The 21,778-nt window shown below is 38.5% G+C and overlaps 1 protein-coding gene across 37 annotated transcripts in view; it reads right to left on the reverse strand.

The window, feature by feature from the left end:
• CAST (calpastatin) overlaps nucleotides 1-21,778 on the reverse strand; it is a 119,366-nt gene that overhangs the window by 84,810 nt on the left and 12,778 nt on the right. For all 37 annotated transcript variants that reach the window (XM_070517723.1, XM_070517721.1, XM_014867499.3 and 34 more), the window contains exon 2: nucleotides 20,116-20,178. In XM_070517723.1, coding sequence (XP_070373824.1) covers nucleotides 20,116-20,178 — 63 coding nt within the window. The remainder of the gene's footprint in view (nucleotides 1-20,115; nucleotides 20,179-21,778) is intronic.

Raw genomic sequence — 21,778 nt, forward strand, 5'->3', positions numbered from 1 at the left:
CAAGCCATGCTGTGGCACGCGTCTCACATATAAAGTAGAGGAAGATGGGCATGGATGTGAGCTCAGGGCCAGTCTTCCTCCGCAAAGAGAGGAGGATTGGCAGCGGATGTTAGCTCAGGGCTAATCTTTCTCAAAAATAAGTAAATAAATAAATAAAAATAAAATAAATTTTAAAAAATCATATGTAGAAGAATAATTAAATGAAAACATATTATTGGTATTTTATACAAAGAGAAGTCAGAATATAAAATAGCATGTAGAGTATGGTCTCTGAAGTTCATATGGGGTTATTTTCTGATGGTGGAGTAAAGAGGGATTTTTAAAAAAATTCTTCTTTGTGCTTTTTTGTGCTTTCTTATATGACTATTTTAACTGCAAAAAGGATAATAAGTGAAAGGGCGAAAAAGAAAAGAAAAATTCACAGTTGCTTTCTCAACAAGGCCTTGATAGCCTACATCTCTTACTTATGAATGTATTGCAAAGAAGCACACACATAAACTATAAAGTTTTATAACGTAAAATGCTAATTATGCTCTAATGTTTATAAATGTGAATAATGGACTGTAAACATGGAATATAGAAGGGTGGCAATGCACTAATTAGCTGATACATAACACATTGAAGAGTTATACGCATATATAGTAACACTTAAAAATATACATAATTTTTGAAATATATAACTGACAATGATTTGGTTTAATTCTTTAACATTTAGAAGAAATACTTAGCAACTTTCATACTGCTTAATTTTTTGAAAATGCCATGGGAGCTTGAGCCGAAGTCTTCTTTTCTTTCAGGGTAAATATTGCCTTAGCAAGCAGACAAGTCAAAACTTAGCTTGCTGTGCTCCAAGTATAACTTGTCTATGTCCACTGGTGACCACTCTCAGAGCACTTCAGGAAGACCACCGACACAGCAGGGTGGACACACGTTTCTAAAATGGGTATCTAGGGGGCCTCAGAGGCACTGGCAGAAGTCCGAGGCTTCTGTGCATTAGCCTGTAGACTCAAGAAACAGTCTCTTCCAAACATACGTGTACTACCATCAACCAAGGGAAGAAAACAAATCCTAGATAACTGTGATAAAAATAAAAGCAGCTGCTAAAAAGCTAGTAATGGGGGTGTGATATGGGAGATGCTGAAAGGAAGGGACGGCCTAAATTTTATCCAGATCACAAGTCTCTTCTCAAAATATAAAGTGTATCAAAAGGTGGTTTCTGATAACCGTAGTGGATACATGGATTCAGTGAAGGAGACTGGACATAAGAAATCAAGACAAGAATACAGCAATGGGACTGTTCATTTTAACCTCTTTATCCATTTCAACCTCCCCGTTTTCCAGTGAGGAGAGAGAAGCCCAGAAAAGTCAGGTCATTGTGCAGTGTGCCACAGCTGCCCCGCATCCTGCTATCAGCCTTTGGTCTCAGTTACAACCAAGGAAGGTCACATTCCAATCCTGTGCTAACTCCAGCTCCCACTCACTACATCAAAGCCCACATACCAGACCCCGGCTCATCTCTCAATGAATTCCACTACAACATGTCAGCTAGGATTTGCCTTGAAAATTAAAACACTTGCTTTTCAGCTGAGTTATGAAACTATTGAGTTAAAAATAACAACTGTTTATACTTAATACACACGCTGATTTTTATTTTACCTTTATACCAACTCAAGTTTTACTTTTAAAAAATGATTTACTAATACATTCATTGTCTTTTAACTCAAAAGATGACTCAAAAGTTGAGGCTTTCTCAGCATTCCTGTGGGTATGACCTGTCACCCCCCAAGCTTGCCTTGCCCTCTGAGCCACCTGGATTACCTAGTCTAAAATTCAGCTGAAACAAGAGTAGAATTCGTAAAAATGACCTTTCACTAAATTTTTATCCAATAAATATTTACTGAGCCCTTAGTCACTTAAAACACAATACAAAAATTTAGATACAAGAGCACAGACTCCTTATTCTCAGGTTAGTGTAACTAAAATACAATGACAGATTGCTTTGTCTGGTAGGTAAGTCTTGGCTCTCTTTCTTGAATTGTGTCTGACTTCATGCGTGCCTTCATCCACTCATTCATTGAACAGACATTAATTGAACCCTAGTTCTGAGCCTGGTCCTATTCTAGGCAGTGGGGATGTAATGATCATTTAAACAGAAAAAGCTCCTGCTCTCACAGTGTGTACATTCCTGTAAGAGGAATCAGACTCTAAATAAGTCAACAAAAAACAAAATGATTTCAGAGAGTGATGAGTGTTGTAAAGACAATAAAACAGTGTAATGTAACAGAGAGTGGCTGGCTGAGCGTTGGTTCAGACAAGAGAGAAAAAAGAAGTGACATTTGATTGAGACCTCACTGCAAATAAACCAATCATGTACACATGGGATGAGAGAGGGGAGGCATTCTAGGTGGATAGAGTAGCATGTGCAAAGGCCCTGATATGGGAACGGGCTTGGCAAGTTGGAGGAACAGAAAGAAGTCAGTACAGGTGAAGCATGGCGGGCACAGGCATATATGGTATGGGATGAAATAGGATGCTGGGTCAAGATACTTAGTATGAAATGACATAGGTTTAAGATGGCACTACTGTCAGGTGTGTTTGAGATCATCAGTTTCTTCCAGCTTTAGCCTGCTCCCTGATCATCTCTGGTTGCCATTTAGCCCTCATGAGTCCTCCCTTCTGTTCAGGTGAAAAGCTCTCAAAGTCCTCTAGCTTCACGTCACCGTATGCTTGGTTTTGCTGGTGTCTTCTTCACTCTCACTCTCCTATTCCCTTACCATCAGCACTGGTCCTTAGAAATCCCACTCTGGCCTGGACACATCTCACCTGGATAAGTCTGCATATTCACTAACTAGTGATAGGACAGGATCCACCCTCAGATAGAACAGAATTCATCTACTCACAATAAGTAGGAACTCTCAAAACAAGCTCATTTGTCTATGACTCTGCATTTGTCCTGACATACACATATGCTCTAGTTTTTAAAAGATTAAGATGTTCAATGAGGATGCCAGTATAAGATAATTCAAATTGAGTTAAATTATTTTTCTTCATTTCCATAAGCCCACAGACAAAAGGCCATTCAGCAGATTGTCCCTTGCCAACCAATCACATTCCTTCTAATATTTATGAGCACTTCTTTGTTTAACATAAGTTTTATAGAAAGGAAAGCGTCAGGAGCAGCCTGCCTCTCATCCCTATATGTCAGGCTGCAGGCCTGGCTGAGTCATTCCCTCCTTGCAGTTCAGCGTGCCATGGGCCTCAGTCCTAACAATTTACAGGGACAGAAGTGTAACCCCATGCCCTATTCTCCTCTTCTGGACTCAAATTCCAGGACACCAAGTCTGGTCCACTTACAGAGAACTTGTGTGATTGCTCCTGTCAGGCACAGACTCCTGAGTGTACACAGGCCCTGATTCCTTGGACTACGAATCCACACCCTCTACTGGAAGCTGCCTCCCCCAGTTCCAAAAGTGATTCAGTCTGCCAGCCAAGAGACTCGCGATAAAGGCTCCTCATGCTTGAGCAGAGAAGTTCAACAGGAATGCACAGATTAGATCAATTCTATCTACAGCTGCAGGAAGGCATGAAAAGAATTAACTGCATACCTTTTTTGTGCTGCTTGTAGTTCATGATAAAAAGTTTTTATTGAACGAATCAGAACTCAAGTCTTAAAATCTGTTTTCAAGGTAACAACGAAGTTCCAAGAGCCAGGCAAAGAGTTGCTGTGTCACTATCTCCTCTAATCTCAGGAAAGGTCCCCTAGTGAAGCCTCATGTCATCCTGAGACTCAGTGACTCAGCAAAGAAAGGTGCCACACACTCTAGAACAGTGGTTCTGTCTTTTGATACATGTGGCAAGAATCCTGTCTCCACCAAATGCCAGCCATGAGAGTTCATATTCAAAAATTTGAACGTTCTTAAACACTGATTTTCTCATCTGTAAAATGGATTAACCCTACCCACACCTCAGAGGGAGACTGTGAGGAATGAATGAGATGAGGTATGGCCTGAGCTCTATGGCCTACAGGTTGGACATCCCTGCTCTAAAGAGAGATGGCCAAAGTCCTAGAATGGGTAGCAAAGGAACAGACTCATCTCCCCAGGGCAACCCCAGGGGGCCTAGCTTTAACTCATGAGGATCTCAATGGCTGTGGAGAATTTCCTAGGAGCTTTTATGATTTATGATCAAAAAAATAATTGCTTTTCTTTGGATAGAAAAAAGTGATTTTTCCTGAGGACTAGCCATGATTCTAATAATGGACACAGTTAAGTCACTTGGAAACAGTTTGATCCTGTTGAGGTTTGCTTTTAAGCTTCGTGAGGTTGGACAAGAGCAGCCTTCAAAGTAGGACTAATTTTTTTTTTTCAATACAGAGATGATACGCTTTGGAGTCCTCTACCTGATGATTCTGACTGGTGGGAACACATCCTGTTCCTGGCCTGTGTGAGCTCTGGGGATCACGTGACATTATAAATGCGATGCATTTAGCTCCTAGCCGGACAGACTGTGATGACTCAATGAATGCGAGCTAAGGGAAGCCCGGCACCTCTTGCAGGGTTAATGCTAAAAGGCCTCCCTGTTGGGTGTGGCCTGCCAGAGCAGCAGGTCCTGGGAGTCCTGCATCCCATGTCAAGGATGAAGCCCCCTCTGGACCTTGCTCTAATGAATCCCACAGGTGCCAACATTGTCACGCGTGTCTCTGTGTGTCTGAGGGATCGTCAAAATCTGCAGGAATACACATGACCTCAGTGTGCTTCCTGAGAGTTGCAAGGACCCCTGTGAGGTGGTACAGGGTATCAGGTCAGGATACTGCAGAGGCAGTTTCAACAGTTTTTCTCGCACATTTAAACATTAGCAGAACATCTGGAAAGCATTTAGCAGACAACAAAGAAGTGAGTCAGTGACCAGGCTTATGAATGAGAAAAATTAAAAACCAAGCTCCAAAGCCGTGCTCAAACCCCTTCACAGTGAAGGAAGGAGCTTGAGTTTGTCAGCTGGGCCACATCCTCCTTTCAAGCACAGGTCTGTTTCCCTTTTATTAATGAAGTTCATATGTAAGGAAATTCAGATTCAAAAACGCAAGGAAATTTAGATTCAAATGTGAGGAGGGTTCCTACCTTAAACAACCAAGAAAACCCAAACAATTATATGAAACAGGGGTTTTCAGGCACTGGGTACCAGGCAGCACAGGACAGTGCACCCTGAGAGGGAAACAAACGAGGGAGCCCTACCATTGCCACAGTCTACTTCCCGGAGTGTCCAGGCGGCTGGAACACGGACCAAGGAGGAGGAACCCAGGCAGAGTGTAGGTCTCCTGGGTGCAGGAGTGGAGCTGGGAGTTCCGCAGGCCGAAGGGGCTCCCCAGGCTCACAGGGAGAGCACCAGAGAGGAGCGAGCTGCAAAAGAGAGCTCTAGAGATCCACAGTGCGTGCCTGTGAGGAACTCCTGAGGCTAGAGAAAGAATAAATTCTATGCCAACAACCACTCAAACAAGCACCCAACAAGAATAAATTCACATCTGTTTGGCATCTAATAAAAAATTAGAAGGCAGGCATAGAAGCAGAAAAATACAACTTGATTTTCCATATGCAGGAAAAGTAATGTTTGAAAAGCATAGTATCTTGATTGCAGTGCTGGCTACATGAATCTACACATGTAATAAAACGGCATAGAATTTACGTACACATGTTGTACCAATGTCATTTCCTAGTTTTGATATTGTCCTATAGTTACATAAGATGTAACCAAAGGGGAAACTGATGAAGGGTCTATGGGACCTCTCCAGACTATCTTCGCAACTTCCTGAGAATCTGTAAGTATTTCGAAATAAAAAGCATTTTAAAAGCATGTTAAGGAGACATAGAAGATACTTTTTTAAAAAGCACCAAATCAAACCTCTAAAGACAAAAAATACAATGTCTGAGATGAAAAACACGCTGGGGAGACACTGCAAAAGAAAAGAATGGTGAACTTGGAGACATAGCAACTGACACTATCCAAAATGAACCAGAGAGCTAGACAGGGAACAGAGCATCAGTGAGCAATGGGACAACTTCAAGCAGCTAATATGTGTATAACTGCAGCCTCCAAAGAAGAGGAGAGAGATGAGACGACAAAACTTTTGAAGAAGTGATGATCAAAACACTTCCAAATTTGATGAAAACTATAAACCCACCAATCCAAGAAGATCAACAAACCTCAATTAAGAGTGAGGGGTTGGGTATGAAGAAAGGGGCAAGTTGGGTTTTTAGATTCCCAGCCCTCAGATTTCCAGTGATGATGAAATCCACCTGCGGAACGAGAGCTCCTTCTCCCGCCCCAGTGGAGACACGGTGCCTTTCCCTGCCATGAAGCTGGTCAGAGTTCCTGCACCTTCCAACCCAGTGACTGGCTCCTCCACCCCAAAGCGCAGGGAAAAGGAGCTGGCCTGCCCTTCCAGCAAAGTAACAGTAGATGCTCCCTGGGAGCTCTCAAGAGGGAGCAGGCTAGGGGATTCTCTAGCTTGTAGTGATCGGTAAGCGACAGATTGGATGTTGTATGTGATGAAATTTTTGAGCACACAAATACACAAGAACTTTTGCATGAAAGGAGTATTGAAACCCTGGCATGCTCAAAGAATTGCTCAAGATGTTTTTGAAACCCTGTTTGTTAAACTGTCTTCAGAAACGGCAACACATCATTTGATTATCCTTAGAAGCAAAACAAATATTTATCCTCTGAATGGAGATTTAAGGTTTTGAAACTACCAAAAGTTAATCAGATTCATAGCTGGTAAATAAGGGAAGGCTATCAAACTGGATAATATTGATTTTAGTGAAAAAAATATTGAGTGGGAGATGAAACCCTTTTGTGTTTTAAATGTAAAAGTGGAATTAGTTTCAAAATTATTGAACAATGGAAAACAACTGTATAAATTTTCAGGTTAGTACTGAATTTTATTTCATTGATTTGAAGTCACCATTTTTTTCCTGTTTTCCCTCTTGGGTACAGATGCATCCTATTATCAGTATAAGAAAGCTTTGGTCAGAGATTAATTGATAGGTTTTTTTCTTTCTTAGCATTTCCAATCAGTGCATTTTTACATCAGTGGTGTCTTAGACTTGATGAAATGTAGCAGCTTTCAGGATAAAAACTCTCATTAAAGTATATGTTTTGACATATTTGTTAACAGATCAGTTCCATTACTTAATAGTACCCTATAAAATGACAAGAAGTATTGTGTTTCCACATGAAAACACATGCTTTATTGGAAAATAGTATCTAGAAAAAGATTGTCTTTCAAAAGGTTAGGCAGATTCCCCAACACTAGCAATTATAAAGCTGTGATTCTTATTTATAAATTTTCCTTTACACCATGGCTGTAAATAGTCTACAAATAAGTACGAGCTGCTTTTATTACCAAAAGAAGCATAAATGTGTGCTACCATAAATGCAATGCAATAAATAGGATATGTTGGCCCCAGGGAAACACTGATAAACAAATCATAATGAATGAGTCATCATTAACTCATAAGATTACATAGAAATTGACTTGAATGAAATGTCCCAGGCACAATGGCCTTAATAACACACACTACGGGAGCCACACTTTGGTGAGTTTGCTGTTTTTCTGATTACTCAGTGCCCATTCGTCATCTCCAAGCCAGCTCAAGTCTTTCTAGTCTCGAGGTGGCTGCATTGACCAGGAGTCTGGAGAACCCTACCCTTCTGCTGTGACTTGGCCTCCCTCTGTGTTGCATTTCCTATCTACAAAGAGGGAACAAATAGCTGTCCCTGCACTTTCTTACATTTTAGATTCCTGGGAATGGGAATGACTTACTCTTGCTTTATGATCCTCTTGAATGAAAAGAGGGTACAATACAAGGAAGAAAGAAGGAAAGAAGAGTTAGAGAAGAGATTTACAAAAACTGGCAACAGTAGTAAGAAAGTCTATGGAGTTGGCCTTTGGTAGATTTCTTAAAATAGGTAATTTTACGAATATTGTCAGATACTAGTTAAAAGCACAGACTTTGAAAAGTGAGTCAACTCTGGGCTCCGCTGGCTCCTAAGTAACTGTGTGACCTTGGACAGGTTATTTAATCAAGCTGCGCCTCAATTTCCTCATCAAGAGAATGGGGTTGTTGTAAGATGTGTGTGTGAGTGTGATGCCTATATATGTGTTAGCTATTATTGTTAAATTATCTCTAGATCGCAACTACCTTTACCGAATCTACAGAAAAATAGTGCTTACATCATTCTCTTTCTTGTCAAACTACTTCTCACTAATGTGTTAATAACTAATATATTATTGCCTCCTAGGAATACCTACAATTTAAAAGATGACCCAGGGGAAGGCAATGCTTAACTCAAAGGTTAAGGAATTTGCTAGTAGTGGAATTTCAGATATCAACAACAAGCCAACTGGGAAAATGTTATTAGATGGTGCCTCCTAAATATATCTACTTGTTAAGATGCCCTCTTCAGGGGTGGGGAATTCAAACCTCTTAAATTGTATGTCACATTTTGGGGGTATTTTTTGTATTCACATACGTGTGTACTTTTCAGAGGAAAAGATCACAGTTTTCATCATGAACTAAAAATATTTAAGAATACTTGCCCTTTAAGCTGCTTTAGTGCTTAAATCCTTATTCTCTGATCATATATAATGGATTCACTTCTATGCAAACACGCATCCATGAATGCACGCACCTGGGCACACACACGTACATGCACAGAGGCAGCCTCGCTCTGGAAGTACCTCTTAGGGTTTCCAAAGAAAAAGGGGTCCTGTGTAAAATAGTTCTCTATTTAAGCTCTAAGCAGACAGATGCATAGATTTAGTTCTGATCATTGTTAAAACACTCTCTTCCAGTATTCTCGTATAACGTGTGCTGTTTATTACTTTTTTCCCTCCGACAAAAAAATATGTTTAAAATAAAGAGAAAAGTAGACAGAAGAAAATGTAAATTACTCAAAATCCTTCCAATCAAGACAACTACTTGCAGTTATTTTCTATTTTTATGCAAATACAAAAATATGCACAGTAAGTTATAAATATCTTATATAAACGGAACTGTAGGTCTTTCACCTTTTTTTTTTTACCTAACACAAACATTTTCTTCTGTCATTAAATGCTCTTTAAAGCATGGTATTAAAGACACCTTAGTCACTACGTCTGTGCTGTAATTTCACCAATTCATTACTGCTGTTCATTTGTTTCTCTCTAGTTTGTCACTATTATAAACAAAGCTATGATGAATATCCTTGTACACAGCCATCAAGTACACCTCTGATTATGTACTCAGAACAACTTCCTAGAATTGGAATTTCTGGGTCAAAAAGGTTTCATTGTTTTTCTTATTCATGACTCTCGGTCACTTAATTCACATTTTTTTTTTTAAAGATTTTATTTTTCCTTTTTCTACCCAAAGCCCCCCAGTATATAGCTGTATATTCTTTGTTGTGGGTGCTTCTAGTTGTGGCATGTGGGACGCTGCCTCAGCGTGGTTTGATGAGCAGTGCCATGTCCGCGCCCAGGATTCGAACCAACGAAACACTGGGCCGCCTGCAGCGGAGCGCGCGAACGTAACCACTGGGCCACGGGGCCAGCCCCATTAATTCACATTTTTAAATATCATTTATGTTTTTATTAAAGGAAAAGTTTCATCATATTTCTAACATTTTTAGTCTTATAATTTGTAAGTTTTCAAATATTTGAAGAAAATTTACATAAGAAATCAAAATCAAGCCTCTTTCTTAAAATATACACATACATCTAACATATGCCAATTCAGAAAGATAAAGTCAGTCACGTATTATCACTGCTGAGGCTAGAAATATTTTACTCCATCATTTTTTAACGCTGTACCACAGCAAGGAATTTCCTCCTTTAACCACTGGGTGTCCCCAGAACTATATATTTAGCTTTGGGGCAGCTATCCCCACATCTTATCTAACAAGTATTTCTGCAACCTCTATCTTCGTAGCTGGTAGCAAGAACCTTCGTTATCTTTTAAATGCATTATTTTAAAAATTCATTAGTCATTCAGCTTTCACTATTTAATGAAATAGACGTATGATTTCAGAGTTTGAGTCACTTAGTGTTTTAAGAAAGTAAGCAGAAAAAGAGTAACAAAATCATATTCAGAGAAACAATTTTATCCCAAGTACTAAGTGAAACCAAAATTGGCATGTGAATACGAGAAATTTTAGCTTTCCGTTTCCTATAAGAGAAATGATTTTCTTTGAGACTGTATTTACAGATTTCGATTTCAGAGTGATATATGTCTGGAATGTACTAAAGTCCAAAAATTCTGCTCCTTGAATTCAAATTAGTCAACTTAGGGATCAGAGGCTTGATTTACAAAAGAAAGAGCCTAGGAATGCCAACCTTAATGTTAATAACCACCCAACAAGTCTACAGTCCTAAAAAGATAAACATATGCTTACAATTCACTAAAGAGTTCTTCCCAAATAATGTCTTTCATATTTGATATTGTTCAATTAATAAACCAGCCCATTTACCTAGAAACAACTGGCAAACAATTCAAGAAATCTGTGACACGTGATGCATCTTAGACACATCCATCTCTTTTTGTATAAATAAACACTGATTTCAACTTCATCTTTTTCCCACTTTATCTGACGTTCATTACACAAATCCATGTACTTTGGAAGAGAAGAAAATCTCCACTTACTCAGCATCCTCTCAATCATAACAGAAACAGCTCCAAAGAGGACCTATAATATTCCAATCTCCAAGCAAGGGCCTTTCTTCAGTCTCCATAATTCTGGAAATATTATCACTCTAGACTTTTCTTCCACCTTCCCATTGACGACACTGCAACATCCAGGTTCCCCTGCCCTCGTAACTGCTTCTTCTTTGACTTGTTCACTGATTTCTCCTTCCTACCTCCTACATGCCGACATTCAGCATCATTTCCATTTAGTTTCTCTCTTCTCTCTCTACAGTCCTTTCTTCAATAATTCCAACCAAGAACTTTGGCAGTGAGGGTTAGAAAGGAAAATAGAATGGGAGCTTGAGCAGTTTCAAAGGAAATATTTTAAAATAGTTGATGATGTGGAAGACTGAAGTAATATATAGTCCAAAGAGGAGTCACTAGGTAAAGTAAGAAGTCACTAAGTAAGAAGAACAAGGGAACAGCTCAAGAGACAAGGTCCCAGGAGAAGTGGGAAGAAATGGAGTTAGTACCTGCTCCCTCTAAACAGAGCCTCCCATGTGGTCCAATGACCATTTGAAACTGCCATACTCTTAACGTGCTTCAGAGCCATGCCATCCCCAGAACGTCGCACAGCAGAATTGGCCAAGGACGGAGTTGGGAGACTCATCTTAAAAAGAAAAAGAGGGACGGCCCTGTGGTGTAGTGATTAAGTTCATGCATTCCACTTCAGCAGCCCAGTGTTCACCAGTTCGGATCCCGGGCATGGTCCTAGCACAGCTTATCAAGCTATGCTGTGGCAGGCATCCCACATATAAAATAGAGGAAGATGGGCACAGATGTTAGCTCAGGGCCAATCTTCTTCAGCAAAAAGAAGAGGATTTGGTGGTGGATGTTAGCTCAGGGCTAATCTTCCTCAAAAAAACAAAAAAAAAGGAAGAAAGAAAAAGAAAAGAAAAAAAAGCTCATGTGTATCAGGCAACTGTGTTATGCACTCTATAAGAATTATGTCAGTTTTACTCAAAATGGGCTCAGAAGAAGTCATAAGAGTTACCCGGGGTAAATGGTAAAAATACTGATTCCTTGCTACCACCTTAGATCTGCTAAATCAGAAGGTCTGGGGATGGGGCCCAGGAATCTGAATTTTTCATGCTATCTCCAGGTGATTCTTAGGCACGTTAAAACTTGAATTATCTTATGTAATGTCCTGGAAAATGAGGAATAGAGAGTTTTTAATAATTTTTTTCTTTTTGCACGGAAAGATTCACCCTGAGCTAACAGCTCTTGCCAATCTTCCTTTTTTTCCCCTCCTCAAAGCCCCAGTGCATGGTTGTACATCCTAGTTGTAGGCTCCTCTGGTTCTGCTATGTGAGCCACTGCACAGAGTGGCAACTGACAGACGGTGGTGTGCTTCCACCGTGAGGAAATGACCCTGGGCTGCCAAAGCAGTGAGAGCACCAAATTTTACCAGGTCTGGCTCAATAATTTTTCATGATACCAACACAGTGCTCTATATGTTTAGTAAGCATTGATATCAACTTCCATGAGTTTTTGATTTCACAAATAAATTGTTTTCACAAGGCTAAAACAAGCTATTACATACATTGCAATACGATAAAATATTGTTGACTTTATGACAAGAATCATACATATTCAGTCCTTAGACGATGCAGCTATCTGGCTACGGGCATGACTTCAGGTGATCACCCCTTTTGAATCAGTCATTCCTTATCTTTGAGAAGCTAAGAAAGTCTAAAGAGAAGAATGAAAAAACATAAACTTTAAGGCAGGGTATTTCAGGAACAACATTTAATCAACTTGTCCATCAGGTTTCCAGGACTTATGATCTCCTCTGAAGTCAGTTAATTTAACTTCCATTCAATTCCTTTGATGTTTTGTTAACATTTGATTCCAATTTCACATGCTATGAGCACAATCTTTTCAGAGAGAATTTTGGTGGGACCTCAGATCTTAGGTAATTAGGCTCATAAATTCAAAGTACAATAATAAATGAAGGGTATTTTATTACTGTATGATACAATGTTGATATATTCATATATTCTTTTATAGAGGCAAATGCTTAATTGTTTTTTATTAGCCATTCCATAATAAATTATATAACATTTTGTATATCAGAGATTCTTATTTTAAAAGCATATTATTTTCATAGTCTTTGTTAAAGGTGCATCCTTAGCTTCTGATAAAACAATTCCTTGAATGCTAAAGCAGACGGTCTCTACTTTCTAGCTATTGGCATATTTTTTGGGTGTTACACATAGTTTATTTTAAAAGAAAAGGACTACTATGCTTAGTGGACTACCCAACTTTCTTCCTTTTCTAATGGGAAAGGCTCTGCAATATATAAACAACAAAAGAATTTGAGTCTGTCTCATTCTGTGGTTAGAAACCAACAAGGGGCTCATTTTTCTTGCCAAGCAAGTTCTCTCTGTTGGTCTAATAACAGTAATAATAATAAAGTAAAGGTAACAACAACAATAATAATAATAATAGCAGCTAACATTTATAGAGCACTTTATTGGTCCAAGGCACTATTCTAGACACTTTGTATGGATGGTTTCATTGATCTTCACATCAACTCATGTAGAGGCTATTATTATGTCCATTTTATAGATGAGGAAAGTGCCCTTGGTGAGGCAAAGTGATTTACCTAAGGACACACAGTCAGGAAGTGGCAGAGGGGTGAGTCAAATCCAGGCAGTGGGACTCCAGAGCCTGCACTCGGCAAGTACAATTTGCTGCCTCTGTGGACACCATGGACTGGTGGCAGGCTAATTGAGGTGTGTGTGTGGCTCTTCAAAACTTCCCCAGCAGATAAGAAAGAAGATGCTCTCACTATGGTCTCAGAATTTCTGTCCTGAATTTTGTAAACTTTCTGAGTTTTTCTCAGAATTCAACCTGCATATATGTCTTAGGCTAAATAGGCTGTTTGAATGTCTATATAATGCCTTGCGTTTTAATTGTAGGTTCTGAACTTAAATTCACAGACTGCTCGTGAAGACCTATCTGATAGGCTCCACACAAGAAAATAATTCTAATACCTATGGAAACAAGTTTCATTCACTGAAAGGCAAGCAGTGACCTAAATTATTTCATGAAGACATACACGTAGAAGAAGGCAAACACACCAGAAACCACATAGAGAAACCCCGGAAAAGAGGAGACATGGAATGCCTTTGCTGGTTAGTTATCTCCAAACTCATAAACCTCAAGCTCCTCGTTGAAACCCATGAGGAGTTAGACACAACTAACAGACAGAACAGAGACTAAAATGAAAACCATTTGACAGGTTATTCCTGAAGAAAACTAGAAAAGAGGAGACTTAATTTGAGTTCAACTGTGTTATTATGAGATAATCCCAAGAATTCCTAGTATAAAATACTCCTGCTTTTTACTTTTTACTCTCTCATCTTCTCACAGAAGAGGACAGAATTTTACCAAATACCAAAGAAAGTCAACCAATTGCCAATATCTCAGCAAAATCTCCACTCTAATCAAAGTCAATGGAACTGTATTAAAAAGCACAATTGGTGAACCATTTGTGTCACGAGGTCTGAAATAGAGCAAGCCTACAACCCCGAAAGATCTCTTCTCTCCCATGAATGCTCCGGCTTCTCATTCAGAAATGCAACCACCTAGAAAACCTGGCGGTCGTACCTTTTGGGTAGGAGTCCTCCTCATGAGACAACCTCCCTTTACGCCTCATCAGTGCCTGGCCTTCTAAACCAATATCTCTGCTTCTAAACCAAGTCAAGATTACAAATCCTGGGACCCAACTAAGCAGAAATCAGAGTGGGTTCAGCGGACTGGGGCAGGATGTGGGAGGACAGAGCCCATTACATAGTGGGGCTTTGACCAGGAGTGTGCACATCCAGTGCCAAACAGCCGTAGATCTGAGGAGACTCAACAAGCATGCACATGGCCAGAGCAGGGCTAAGGATGACATGCTCATGACTGTTGACAAGCTCTAGGTGTAGACGGAGCTCTACTTAAAAATGAGTAAACAGAAATAAAGAAACTTGGTCTCCAAAAAACTCCACAGAGAAAGCAAGAGAGTATCATTTTCCTGAAGAACAAAAGAGATAGCAGATATCATAAAATGAGATACTACAAGAAGAAAATTTTAGAAAAACTTTTGCATCCTTAATAGAAAGCAAGATAGTATTATCTCCATGAAACCTGAATAGGCAGCTACAGATGGAGAGCAGAGTGAGAGGGAAAGATAACAGAGTGAGACAAAAAGAGATAAGGGGAGATAAGGGAGGAGGACAAAGAAACCAAACCAACAAACAAAGGGCAAAATTTAACCTGTGTTGGAAGTTGTCAAGAGTAGAACTTAGATGATAGAAATAAAAATATGGGGGATAAACTTCAGAAACTCTCCCAGAATGCAGAGGTAAAGGTCAAAGAGAAAACTATGAGGCAGACAATTAAAGAAGGTCTCATATCAGAATTATACGTATGTTTAAAAAGAAGCCAGAAAAATAAGAGCAATCATTAAATAAGAGACATTCTAAGAAAAATTAATAAAGAGAAATACATATATAAAGATGTCCTGGTAATTTTTTAAAATTGTAAGAACAAAACAACAAAATATCTTCTATGCAGCAAGGCAAAAAAAACTAGCTTTCTAAACATAAATCCAAATTAGGCTTCCCCAGACATCTTCACTACAGCACAAGAACCGGATAATCATGGAGCAACAGGTACAGAATTTTAAGGGAACAGAACTGTTTTCCAAGAACGTTATACAATTTTTTCCAAACGTCTTATGTAAAGCCAACAGGAAAACATACTTAGATCCACAGAGACTCAGAAAATCACCATCCATGCTCCCTCTCTGAAAAATTATCTTAAAAAATATTCTAGTCAATGAAGAAATAAGTCAACATTTAGAGCTAAAAAATGGAGAAACTGCAGTCTAAAGAATTTTGGACCTTGCCTTAGTCGGTTTAACCTCGCAAGGCAGACACTCAGTTGGCTTCCAGGTTGGCTGCTCGAGTCTGGCTCTCCGGGTAAGCCAGGTGGGACTGCCCGTGGTGCACCTCTTCTGCTTTGCCTCTTTCTTGGCGCTGGGAGATGCGCTTGTGAAGCCACAATCAACTCACAATTCATATGGACTCTCTTGTCACGATCCATAATCCCTTAAAACAATGTTTGCTACAGTGCTCTTCCAAAATTTGCTAACGATGGTTAATCTCTTGCTTGTAGGAAAACTGTCCCAAAAGACTTCTTGAAGAAGAAATATGTTTTCCTCCCTCAAAAACACAGCACAAAATAACGACCATATTAAATGCCATATTAAATGCCAAGGTATTTGAATAATGATTTTCTACTGTATTTAAAAGCCACACACATTATGATTACCTTTTTAATTAGAAAAGAGTTATCTATCACGAAGGACATTATTTATCATATTCAGCCTACATCCTGTTAATGATGTTCCTTTGCTGTCTCTGCTTAAAAATCAGGATATGCAGTATTTTACTAAACATAATATATATACACAGAAAAAAGACATAGAGAAATATACGCAGATGGAAATAGCAGCCATCTCTCTAGGTGCTAGACTTCTAGATGATGGTATTTTTTCTTTAAAGTCTTTGGTACTTTCTAAATTTTTGCCAGTGATTATATTTTATCTGTATGATCATTAAAAAGTTACTAAAATAAGTATATATAATAATAATAAGGACATAATATTATCACGTTAATTTGAGAATACACATAAGATTTTGTATCAATAGTTATAACTAAGTGGTGAGACTGGGTAATTCTGCTGGCTTTCCACAAGTACATATTACTTTTGTGATTAAAAAAAGACATTTCATTAAGAGAAAAAATGTAAGAAAGAAATTAAAAAATGTTGGAGCCATTCAATACTTAATTCATGCATTTTAGAAGGAGGAAAGGTAGATACTGAGGAAAAAAATGCCCCCAATGTTATTATGGTAAAGAAAATATATCAAATATCTTTTCCTTTAAGGCACAATTTCTTTCTCTTCTATTTATATCGTCCTTTCTTTACCCATGAAAATATACCTATTCTTAAAGTTCTTAAAATTGGCATTATGACATCATGCCGGCACATCTTATGCTTAAATTCCGTTCCTCAGGACTTCACTGAAGCATGTTGCTAAAATGCTCACACTCCCCCAGCGTGGCCAGATGCGTCAGTTAAATACTTTAAATAGATTGGATTGAAGGTTTGGAAAGGCTTCTTTGTTCCACTGTATTTAAAGGTGCTAAAGTTAAATTTTTTTTTTCTTTTTCCTTCTCTTGAGACATTTATCTTTGGCTTGTTAGTCCATGCAACTTTTGGTTTTATAATTCCTTTACATCGGAGAAGGACTTAACAAATCCATAATGATTGATATATACAAGCAAATACATTCTCGTAGACACTTACTCTACTTCATCCTCAAGTGTTTGTATCGCAAATGCAACATGACAAATGATATTTTAGTTGCAAAATTCTGTTAAAACTGCTCCAGACTTCTTAGGATCACTTAGTGGCTGTTTATGGGTCATATTCCAAAGGAGTAAGAACTATTTATGAGAGCCGGAGAGAAAGAGCTCTGAAATTTACACAGTGCATTCATCCCCAGATATTTTCACACATATCAATATAATAGTGCTTCTTCCTTAACCCTAATCATTTTTTCTTCTGGTTCTGTCTTCCTGAAGTCCTTCTCTGTACCCTTTTTCTTGCACCTCCAAATGAAATGCAGCAGAGTAATTAAGGGAAAAGGAAAAAATCCCTGAGCATAAAAAGTCAATTTTCAGGGGCTGGCCCTGTGGCCAAGCGGTTAAGTTTGTTCGCTCTGCTTTGGCAGCCCAGGGGTTGTCAGTTCGAATCCTGGGCGTGGACATGGCACCGCTCATCAAGCCATGCTGAGGCAGCATCCCCCATGCCACAACTAGAAGAACCCACAACTAAAAATACACAACTTTGTACTGGGGGGCTTTGGGAGAAAAAGGAAAAATAAAATAAAAAAAAAATAGTGAATTTTCAGACTGACTTTGTTTCAAGGGCCTGGGTTTGTCCTTGGAGGCTGAACAAGTATGTTTGCATGTGCCTGGGGACAACACATCATTTAACCTTTGGAGGTACATGCTAGTTTGAAAATGGATTACCAAAACCCAAACTAAGCTTCTTAATCTCACTTCTTGTTTGACAGAGCGGTAGGTAAGAAAATATCTGGGAGAAAGAATCAGTTTCAGGAAATCTTTCTCTGATAATCTGCAGAAGAAAAGAGGATGGTAACTGACCACGGATGGTGGGCAGGGCATATAACAAATCCACATGGCACAGGGTTTTACAATCGTGAACACAAAGGCTAAAATAAGACCGACTGCAGGATGGTTTCCTTGAATTGTCTCCAGGGCCACAATATCTCATCAATGACTTATTTGCACATAACAAAGAATTGGAGACTCTTTGGAGACAGATCACACTGGAAATATACCTTGACTACCAAGTCATCCCGTCTGCAGGCCTGGCCACCCCATCAAATAGGTACGGGCAGAATTTGGTGTGATAATAAACAATCTTCAATCTCAGCCTAAATGAATCTCTACAGTGATTTACGCCATGGGAGCAGGTTAAAGCTCTTTCCCCTCTTTGCTTCTGCTGGCTGGAACAGAGCAGAACAGACCGATATATGCCCAGCCTCTGGGACAAGTCCAGGAGTCATAAATCTGAATTTCTCAGAAGTGGGATGAAACTGTCAGAATTTCTTCCATTGAAGATCAAGAGAAGAAAAACTCCTTTGTCCTTCTCTCGAGGTGGAAGTTGGGCCTTTCTGCTTCAAGCTGAAAGTACAGTCTGCCTCTATTGACACACGGATCTCGAATTCTGCCCCCGCTGCATCTGTAACAGGGCTCTTGATCAGCTTTCCCAAGCGCTTTATAAATACGGAAATAAGGTACTTTATAGTCCAGATATTATAGAAAGACCTAACACTGTGCTAGCAATTATTGGCTAAACCAACGATGCCTGTACATTCAAGATGTAATATTTAAGCTTCCACATAATAACATAATTGGTGAGAATGATCCTGTAAGACCTAGCCTACCATCCACTTGACCAAGATTTCCTTTTTTGTGCAAATAGTTTAATCCTGATTAATGTTAATAGAGAATAACATCAAAAAATATTATTTCCTGGTCTATTGTTTTCAAACAGGAAATTATTTGATAGATAACTTTCCTGGGAATATATTTACAGGGTAGGGTTGACAAGGGAATTGAATGACACTACATAAATTTTCATGTTGGTAAAAGGGAAAAAATGTGGTTTTTCATATGGAATTTTATTTTTTAATTATTTAACCAAGAAACAGGATAAAATCTTAATAAAAGTTTACTTTTACTTTTTAAAGAAAGATTTGCCTTCCATGGATACAAAAAGATCACTACAAATTTGCTTGGCAATAAATAACCTAAATTATATTTTCATAAGTATTAGTAATGGAAACAATATTGGAAAGCCAAGGAGTAAACCTTAGTGCAGAATCCACAGCAGGTGCTAACCATAACGGTCTCCCTACATACTGAATATACCGAAATATATTGAATATACCAAAATATATTGAATATTTCGAAACTGCAGAAAATAAGCAGAAAGAGGAGCTAAATTTTTGAAAACATGTTGATAATATAGAGAAAAATAAAATGATCACTTTATGTTTTCTAAATTTCCACATACCTTTTAAGACCTGGCTATTTTATAAGTTGGAAATGACAATGACAATTTCTATTGAATGAAGATGAGCACATCTATTGAGACTTAAAATGAAAAAAGCAGCAAAAGAGAGGTAAGTACAGTACCCTTTTGAAGGACAGCGCTTTCACATGACCCTTCCATGGAGAAGTAGGCCAGTGTTGACAGTGCACATAATGGGGCATCATTCAGTGAAAGGAGAAATTCACAGGCTCAAAGAAAACCCATCTCAAAGTAAAGAGATTTGGTTTTACTAGTATCTCCACAGAACTGATCCAAATAAAAATAGTTCTCTCTTCCTTTTGTTTATGAACCTGAATAAATTGTCAATCTAGGCCATCACGGTCCTCCTTTCATGAAGCACTCTCAAGAAAAAAGACTTCCTTTTCCACTCCATCGTTTGGTTTCCCCTTCTAAATCTGCCACGTTCACCAATAAAACATTTAAGATTCACCAATTCCTACAGGGAAAACGTCCTAAATAACTGAATCCTGTTTCTAAGAGGAAACTATGTTTAAAGGTTCCTTTCCCAGGAAGACTATATTTTTTATTTATTTTTAACAATTCCTATTTACATTCTTGAATCAAATATTGGTTAAAACTAAATTTGCCCATATTCCAGTAGGAGATCTTTGCTGCCTCATTATTTGTTTCAAGACAGAACTCAGAATTTAAAAGCAAGAGAAAATGAAAACCCAGAACTGTGGAAATTACCTCATCTGATCCTTTCTTTTCTCCTGACTTGGAAGGTGATCCACTGGTTTTTTCATTGACATGCTATAAAAAAACAAAAAAATAATAATGTTTAATAGAGGGAGGTGATACAAGATAACAGAATAGTGACTTTAATCCTGGAGGGCTAAATATATAGACTATAAAAACAAGACCCCTTTAATCTTCCTCCTGAGAATGTTGATAATTTTACACCAATGTGGGTGGCTTTCAAAATTCCAGGGAAGCAACAGACATTCATTTGGGATGTAGAAAGTCAGTCTGTAATTAACCAGACACAGATCTGATGGTGATTCCAAGGCGGCATCTTGTCTCTTACAAAATGCCTCATGGAATTTTAAAGCCCAAATTGCCAGTGTGGGAGACATCTGGTTCCTCATGGAGATGAGATGTCTAAGGACCAAGTTGAGCCTAAAGCCAAACTTAAGCCTCAGTTCAGCATGAACTCAGGGAGGACCACAGCTTCCAAGTCAACCATCACTTCTGATGGCACTTGGGAATTCCCTAGAGTTCTTCAACTTGAGTACTCACCAATGCAGAAAGATAACCCCTGTGGTGGAAAGACCATACCTGCAACCTCTATCTATTATGGGTTTAAGATTTCATTAAGTCCAGAAACAGAACTATTTTTCTCACTAGGACAGTGTGAATGAAAGCAAGTATTGTTATGTGGTACATAAAAGCTTCAAGGAACTTATGTGTTCATTTGTTTTGACTGTAAGATAAACTATAAAGTTTACTGAATTTTTTTTGAGAAATGAAAAAAACATTCTATGTTCCTGAAAGGGGGGTAAAAAGAATTATTTCATTTCTTTCACATTGTGGGATGTACAAGAAAGTGGGCAAAGGGAGCCCAAAAATAAGAAAATAAAAGCTCAATATTGGGTTCAATCCTGATCACCTTCAGTTAAGCCAAAATATAAAATCCCACTACATTCTCTAGAGCAGAATCACAACCTGGACAGGTAGGTTAATGAAATTCTTTGAAGTAAGAAGAGTGGCAATAAAAGTAAGAGTAATAGTAATAATTCAAATCATTCTTTATTACCTACAAGGCGCTTTCATATATCTTCTTATTTGACACACAAAAAAGGCTTATGTGATTTTATGGATGAAAAAACTAAGAAAAAGAGTTATTTGCTGTCCTTTTCACAAGGACAAACACCTAGCAAATGGGAAATGTTTGCAAAGCAGCTTTTCTCAGTTAAAATCTATTGTTTGTCACTATACCATGCTAAATAGAATAAGATAATATTCCCTTTAATCATATCAACAGATATTTTTGTAAAAAAAAAAAGTCGAAGGAATACCAGACACATGGATGAAACAATTCCTTCATAGTTCTTTGTATCAAAAACTAGGAATAAATCACTTTCATGAATGGAAAATTCTTGCCAAAATGAAACACTCTATGGATTATGAATGGAATCCACAGGGAAGCAGCCAGGCTGCAGGGGCTTGGTGAGTGAAGCCCTCTATAGGGCTTGTTTTACCTAGATGTCCTAGCCAAGATTTTGGCCAAAGTTGAGGGCATTCAGTATTGAGTAATTAATGATCTTGAAAAAAAAAAGAACCATTTAAAAGCCCACATATATAGCAGGACTAGATTGTAAGTGATTAATTTCAGAAGATTGCTAAAGGACAG

Source organism: Equus asinus, chromosome 9, assembly GCF_041296235.1.
Source record: "Equus asinus isolate D_3611 breed Donkey chromosome 9, EquAss-T2T_v2, whole genome shotgun sequence".
Taxonomy (NCBI): domain Eukaryota; kingdom Metazoa; phylum Chordata; class Mammalia; order Perissodactyla; family Equidae; genus Equus; species Equus asinus.